The sequence below is a fragment of the Manduca sexta genome, unplaced genomic scaffold (genome assembly GCF_014839805.1).
Source record: "Manduca sexta isolate Smith_Timp_Sample1 unplaced genomic scaffold, JHU_Msex_v1.0 HiC_scaffold_2389, whole genome shotgun sequence".
NCBI classification, from domain to species: Eukaryota; Metazoa; Arthropoda; class Insecta; order Lepidoptera; family Sphingidae; genus Manduca; species Manduca sexta.
This window is the reverse complement of record NW_023593348.1, coordinates 16,039-24,052: the sequence shown is the minus strand read 5'-3', so window position 1 is coordinate 24,052 and position 8,014 is coordinate 16,039. Positions and strand designations below refer to the sequence as shown.

The 8,014-nt window shown below is 34.4% G+C and overlaps 1 protein-coding gene across 1 annotated transcript; it reads right to left on the bottom strand.

Annotated features, from left to right (window-relative positions):
* Positions 1-1,136: 1,136 nt before the first annotated feature.
* LOC119192135 (basic helix-loop-helix transcription factor scleraxis-like) lies at positions 1,137-7,501 on the bottom strand. The gene is made up of 4 exons (XM_037445971.1): positions 7,294-7,501; positions 5,293-5,380; positions 4,140-4,287; positions 1,137-1,473 (listed from the first exon to the last, which is right to left on the bottom strand). Exons 1-4 carry the CDS (start codon positions 7,391-7,393, stop codon positions 1,225-1,227), a joined length of 585 nt encoding a protein of 194 aa, XP_037301868.1. The 5' UTR covers positions 7,394-7,501; the 3' UTR covers positions 1,137-1,224.
* Positions 7,502-8,014: the final 513 nt, after the last annotated feature.

Here is an 8,014-nt window from a genome sequence, read left to right as displayed (position 1 = left end):
AAAAGGTGAGATTTTTAATGTTGCTAATTAGAAACAGAAAAATATTTCTTGGTACATTTATAAGAAGTATTCAATAAAACGCAATTGAAAGGAACATAATCGAGAATTAGAAGCCAATAAAAATAAAAATCAAAAAGGAGGTTTATGTACTTATCTATGTTCATAATTTTCAGTGGTGGTGGGGTTTTAGTTTTGAAATTACTTTTTAATCCATGCTTTGCGCTGTTTTTTTTTATATATCTAAATAAGGGATCATTACATGATCCGAAGTTTATTTTTACTTGTTGCAAACACAACATAAAAAAATTTCATGTTGATAAAATAAGAAAAGACATTAATTCTCTCTCTCTATGGTTCTCCCATTATTTATCTTTCGGAAGCTTTCATTGAAAAAACCTTAGAATAATGTTACATATATAATTCAATTTGAACATAAAATATGACATAGAATCTTGTAATAGTGAGACAGCGAAATACATCCAAAAAATAATGAAATATTTTCTAAGAAGAAAGATCAGAAGTCTCCGCAAGTTTTTTGCCAACTATTTTTGTTTGTTGTGTCAGGCTTAGCGAACCGTCCTGACATTCACTTTGTTAAATATCGAGTTACCACTTCACCTCTCGATGATATTTTATTACGCGTGACATGTTGGTTGATCTTTCAAAATCTAAATATTTCATATTTATGTTTGAGAATATCATAGGGTATTTGATTTTTTTTTATAACTTTTATAAAATATGTACGTTGTATAAATTTTAAAATAGGTGAAATCATTGAAATGTAATGAAAAATCCACAAGTTATAAACCATTGAAATTTCGTTGTAGGGTGAGTGTCAAAAACAGAAAAGAGACAAAATACTTGCATTTGACGTCTTGGACATTACGATGCGTACGAAAGAAAGAGATGAAGCAATATAGAGATATGGAGTAGGGACTCCACGCCCACTACTGCACGTAGCAATATTTGAAATTTGAATTACTGCCTCATTTCTTATCAAATTTTAATACTGTTTTCACAGAAGGATTTCTTTTTTGTAGGACTTGCTGTTNCATACTAAAATGCACAAAATCAAACATAGTCAAATACCTATGGGGTAAAATAATCTCTTTTTAAATGTTCAATAAAATATACAATAAAAGTAGATTTATTTTTATTTTATATATCTTTGGTATATATTAAGCGTTATTAATCAAATTTTCCGATTGGTAAGAATTTCTCGATTCATAATAATTTTCTGTAACCATAATTACAATATTGCATCGGCTGGCAGGGTTCGTTCGTCATCTCATCATAACATCTCTCGTCATAGTCATTTTCGTATTCGTGGCCATATCCTTCATGGCAGTTTTGCGTGTTTTCTCTGGGCGGTAAGCGACAATTCTGGCCGTCATTGCTAGGAGGGCTTACGTTCCATCTCTGTGAAATAGTACAGCTCAATGTGCCGCCATGTTGGAAGGCGAATGGCCAGGCCTGAAATGAAAACAATTTTACCTTTAATATTCAGTTCATATTATACCGCTATTCTATAGCGGTGATACTTTGGGAGGGGAACTGACTGCCGAGACTAATGTCCATAGGTTCAAAACCCAAGGGCACACACCTCAGACTTTTCTACGATTATGTGTGTATTATTTGTAAAATATCGCTTGCTTTAACGGTGAAGGAAAACATCATGAGGAAACTTGCATGCCTGACAAATTCTCTATAAGACTTTTGAGGGCATATGAAGACTGTCAATAGGTATGCACTAGGCCAGAGTGGTGGACTTAGGCCTTATCCTTCGCAGACCATACAGACAGACCCGTTCCGAGCAGTGGGATAATACAAGGTTGATATTATTATAGAGTTCATTCATCACATACCACCAATAAGTCCAGTTTTTGTTGCGTATCACCTACTCTGCCGTTCTAAGCGTAAAAGCGGTATGTCGGAGAAACCTTATTTCGAGATAATCGAAGTTTTTTAAATATAGTTTTATATATAAAACTGAGATAGAGAAACTCTTTTAAGGTTTTTTTTAACAAGTTTTAAACAAAATTCAGTTATTTGGGTAAGTTCATTGGATGGGTATTTCTTTAAGCTATCTGACGACATAAAAATCAAGATTTCGTTTTTTTTTTGAGTTTAGCACGGCACTACTATATCATTTATTCAGAATGGAATTCCCTAGAAGTAGATAAACTATACCAAGTCCTTTCTGCATCATACTTCGATAAATTGTTGCGGTAACCTCAGGAATTAATGGACATATTCATCCATTAAATTTTCTATTTAATTACAGGTAAAAAGCAAATTCATAATAGCGAATTTCCACCATAACCATATTTGTTAAAAGCACAATATATATAGCCCGTTTTTTTTTTTTTTTTTTGTAGTATAAAAATTGTGGTATTGTAGGCGACGTAGGACATCTGGCTATGTATATTTGTTTTTTATTATTTTTTTTTTTAAAATATGTGTTTTAGCGGCAGCAAATAACGGTTTCTGACGTTAATGCTTTTTTTTTGGCTTATTCTTGGTAATTAAAAACTAATTTTATGCTATATATTTATAAGACAGGGCGCGCAGAGCCACGCTGTGATTAGTTTTAATCACTGTATATGTATTAAATGAATCAACTCGCTATTACTAAAGTAAGTACTTATTTACGAATGTAAATTACCTTAATAAACTGACGTTNTTTAGAAAGTGTGCTGTTGGGATTTCTACAGTTAGTGTCATTGCGAGTTGTCGAAATATTACTCAAAGATCAAATATCTCGAAGATTTATCATTATTGCGTCAATGGGCGGTAGTTTTCAACAATCATCAACTGACCCACTTGCACGTCCCTGGCCCTATGCTATAAAAATATGCCGAGACCTCCCAATTGCCTTGAGTGTTAATATTATAGACACGTATTTGAGCAATGACTTGACCGCACTTTTTATGTCCAAATAAACATATTTCGCGCCACATGTGTTCGACGATAGATGCGAAATGGAAAGATTTTTTCCGAGGCACAAAAAAGAGGTTAATATGAATAAAGAATATTGTAATTTCGAGAAGTAATCACTGTCTATGCGCCAGGAATCTAACGAGACAAAGAAACATACAGGGTAACAATAAAACTGGAGCATCTCTTTAACGTCCAGAGATAAATTTTATTTATACTCGCTAACAGCTGCAAACTTTTGGTCAGCGCGGGCGCGGGACGTAAAACTTTCGTGTTTGTTATTATACGTTGTTTCCATGTTCCTTCCAGTTGGACAAGATATTTGGTTTTGTTTATGGTCTGAAGGAAGGGTCGGAAAGTAGTTCTTAATATTTTTTTGTCCAAATAGTCATTGTTTATTTGTTGATGGCCTCTCTTAAGAACACACAAGTTGAATCAACCCATAAAAATATTTAGATTGGTTTTATGTATTTTTAGAAGCATACAGCATTTTAGCAAAATAATCATTTCTCAAGATAGAAAAATGATGCTACCCTACATTCATAAATGCATACTATGATATATAACTTTTAAATCTCATTTTAAATACTTTAAAACAGCAAAAGACAACGTATACGATAAAACATTTACGACAAAATGGTTTTCAAAACGGCACATTCAAATGCAAATCCATAGATCAGTACGAGGACCTTCGTGGAACGTGTTCACTAATCCGCCGATGACAGAAAGTATAGGAGTTCGCCACGCCACTGATTCATTGCACGGGCGGGGCGCTGCCCGTCGTGCGGTTTCAAACGAATTAAGGGGATGACAGAGTCGACACGTGATAAATCGTCAACAAATTATCCTAGCGACAGCGTGGACTTTGTTTCTGTTTGTAGGCAAACAGTAATATAAGATATTTTTTATAGAAGAGGGATATTGAGCACGTCGCTTGATTTTTACAATTCCAGGAGTCAAGAATTTTGAATAATATCTAGTAGTATCTAATTACTCAATTTAATTTCATGCGTTTTTTGGCCATGACCAAAACATTTTGATCATGTTTTATGATCATGATCGTGTTAAATGTAAAGAATATCGAAAACGTAACATTAGACAAATTTCTATATCATTTGCGAATTTTTTCTTCATTCTATCACGGTATGATTTTACATACATAAAACACATAATTACAGTTCTTTTAATGCCGTCTGCCTTACCAAGCTTAGTGGATGCGGCGGCGTGTGCGCAGAACGTGGCTCGTGCAGCAAAGCCCGCAGGTGCGCTATGTACGAAGCCGCTAGTCGCAGCGTGTCTAACTTCGACAGCTTCGTGTCCGCCGGCACCCACGGCAATGTTGTCTTTAACCTTTGAAACATTGTTAGTTTAAATTAAAATTATAATCTTTATAGTTATACCTATATAGAATATTTTTTGTATGGTATAACTGCCGGCCAACAACTCACTAGAGTTGAGAGACTACTAAGTCTACCGTGAGGAATTTGTTATTTTCGTATCACTACATTTCCATAAAAGAAAATCAGCCACCATGCAGTCGTGTGTTCAAGTTGTTTGACGGCTGTTATACCCTACAAACTACAAAGTTTTTTTTTAATTAAGAACCGATCTAACCTTTGTTAGTTTCTCTATTTAGAAAATTGATGTAAAGAAAGAAATAACAAAACAGTGAGTGTATTGATACAGACACATATATTAGCAATGTTTTTCGAGGCTAAGCAGATTTATTATCAGCCCCAAATTTCGCATAGTTATATTATGTGTCGAGTAATAAGGGGGCGTGCCTATTGCTATTTTTGTTTTTATATACTAGTTACATTTCCAAGGTCAGACCTGAATAGAAAAATCCAGTATCATTGGGATTGAACGTGAGACCTTAGCACGAAACTCCCATTGTAAAATATTTACGCCACCAAGGCAATAACCAAGGTAAAAATGTTAATAAATAAATCAGAAAACACAAAATAAGCAGTTTCTGCGTGTAGATATAACGCGAAATACTTAAGATAACAAGTCATTAAAGTCGAATGTAAGTAACAATGTATGGTTTATTAAAGATGTTAAAAGGCGTACACAATAATGGACACGATTTTTTACTCTACAATGTAGTTTACATAACTTAAGACAATTTTTATATTTAAGATGAATTCCCGTCTCAGTGATGGTTTCGGTGAGAGATGAACCATGAATACCTATCTTTACGGCATAATCATTACACAAGAGTGGAAACTATAAGGACACCTATTCATAAACAACATTATCTACACAAAAGTAAAACATTGTTGTTTAAAGCCTTATGTTTATGAAGATGTCTATCATTGGTTACGTCTGATCTTATGACTCAAGTTACATTACCTGCAAAATGCTTTGGAGAGAACACGCATCCTCGCCCGCTCTCTTGCGTTAGCAGCATTTCTGTGCTGCGGTTCGTGAGAACTCCGCCCTAAACACAACATTACAGTATATTAGTATTTTTATTTAGAAGTTTTTCATGGGACGTTACACATAATACTGACAATACTAATTCTAATACTGTTACATTGTTTAGCATAATATCTTTCCGATAATGCCGTCGACTTAAAGCAGGACGTAACGCGACGTTATTCGCGACTTTATCTGCGTGAAAGGCCTTTCCTGCTATAAAGTGTCTAAAACATTATACGAGGCCAATAAAATAAATACAATATAAATATAACATCTAATTCATGGATTAGATTTGCATACAGACTAATAGGTAAGAATATGAGTAATATGTATAGTGAATACAGCTTTTATCGGGTGCATTCGAGTACGAATTATTTTCCATGTTATTTTGCCAATAGTCTAAATGAGGCATACATCAAGAGTTATAATATCACCTTGTGGTTTCCGATCATCCCGATCTCAGACAACGGACATCTTGCTTGCATTTTTAAGTCACTGACAGACGTTGTTTAGTTGTAGCAGGGCACTTTAGATTACTTTTTTGCGTTTCAGCGCACGTATTCTCTACGAGTAATTCATCCCTGTTGACCCATTCAAGCTATCTTCATTTAGGATATTTACTCGATTTTGAATTAGCTTTTTATCAGATTATGAAAGGAGTGATTTCTTTCTCTATCCACTAAAACAAATGTTTGCGTCGCTTGTTGTATCACAGAAACTTAAAAATATTGAACTTCTAGACTAGTCCATTGATACCTATTCATGGTTGAGCTCCTTAGTTATTACTGGTAGACGGAGGCGGTCATAGGGGGAGGCGAACCGGGCAACCGCCCAGGGCCTCCTGCTTACAAGAGCCTCACATGGTAGCTTGGAGCACTTTTTTATGGTCTTTCCGACGAAAGTATCAAAACCGGGGGATATTTTCTTTGCTACGCCAGGGGCCTCGCGTCGTTTAGCGCCGTCACTGCTGGTGGAACGTACCCATGCAGTATCTAAGCAAACGGTCTAATGTACGCTAATAAATCCTTAGTTTCTACTTTCTACTTCGTAATCTAACCTTCGTGTTTAAAGCGGCATAAATTCTGTTAGTGCCTCCGTAGGGTATCAAATGCATTGATAAAATTAAAAGAGTTATTAAATTATTCAATTTAAAATAGTCTACAATCTGTACTCCATATTATAACTGTTCGTCATACTCTCTTTTTATTTAATAAAATTATTCAAGAACAAAATTTGCATAGTTCTTTGACGGTGTCATTAAAGTTGTTCAATTGTGGTTATATTTCTACTCTAGTATAAAGCGTTCTAGTATGAATTTGAAATGGGTAATGCAAACAAAATAACCCTCGGTGATTATTTACTTTTCCTTGATAAAAAGCATCTTGTGGATGTCAGATTCTGGCCAAATTTACTCAAAACACAGAAACCGCTGTATAAAAATATCAAATTTTCTTTATTTTATAGAATTTGTGAGAACTAAGGTGTAAGATAACAAAATTATTACGAAGCTTTTATGGATTTCGCAATTAAATTTAAATAAGAGTATCTGCTTGGGCAAATCTCCATGGTGATGCGCTATCAGTTGGTGCTATTATTTTGTGGCTGAATGATTAATAAAGAGTGATCAAAGCAGTTAAGTTTTATAGAATCTTAATTGTGGATATCGTAGTGCTATAACCACATGTTTATTTAACAAAGACTGCGTTACAAACACATTTGGTGTGGGATTTACCTACATAACCAAAAAAAAATTATATGTTCAGAAATTATTAAAAGCATATATTAACCAACGATAGATAGTGAATATAAATGCGCTTTTAGCGCAATAAAAAATAAAGCAATTTAAAATATTAAAAAAATGCCTACTATCATTTCCTAAATTACCAGAGTACTTACATTAAGTTAACTGCCACAATAAATTCAATAAATTACCTGAACTAGATTGCGTGTCATCGAAGAAAAAATCGTCATCGTCGGCATCATCGGACCTTTTCTCAACCGGCGGCGATCTGTTCATGCGTTTTCGAGGCATTTTATTGCACTTTTATCACTTAACACTGCACTATAACCTTTTCATATACCGCAATTATTAAGGGTTGGTCCACCCTCTTGCCGTTCAGCGTGACTGTTCCCATTTGAGATGCGCGCGCGCAAAAGACGGGCGAGCCGCAAGTTGGGCGGCGCCTTCGTTCGCCCCTCCCGTGGAATATTCAGGATCAGTCTTGGACTAATGAACGATGTTGTTAGTACATAAATACACGAATGTTTTAATATTTTTGTTGCATCCGATTTATGGTTGTGGTAAATAGTTTTTCATTTATTATAGCGATTTCTTAAATAAGGAAGCCTAAACTATAAGGAATTATGTACTCTCTATATTGTTACCGAAGAAACTACACGCATGGTTACAGTATACAGATATTTAATATAATAAAGAGAATACTAAAATGATAAACTTAGAGAAATTTCCCTATATCATAGCCGCCATCTCTACAATTAAAATTCGTTAATTTTTCAATCTAAGTTGATGATTATTTTTTTAATTCTGAGTTGTCACAAGCTTTTTTGGTATGCCTACATGATTAATGAAAATTTTTAATTATTAATTTCCCCTTAAGGCTGGCTTTGTCGTAAAATGACTTAGTACCTGCTT

What these genes read in the sequence shown, in the direction of transcription:
- LOC119192135 (XM_037445971.1), bottom strand. Translation starts at nt 7,393, where the DNA reads ATGCCTCGAAAACGCATGAACAGATCGCCGCCGGTTGAGAAAAGGTCC. An exon ending in CTCTCCAAAGCATTTTGCAG is followed by an intron (nt 4,288 to 5,292) that starts GTAATGTAACTT and finishes AATGTTTCAAAG; the next exon opens with GTTAAAGACAACATTGCCGT. An exon ending in CGCCGCATCCACTAAGCTTG is followed by an intron (nt 1,474 to 4,139) that starts GTAAGGCAGACG and finishes TTTTCATTTCAG; the next exon opens with GCCTGGCCATTCGCCTTCCA.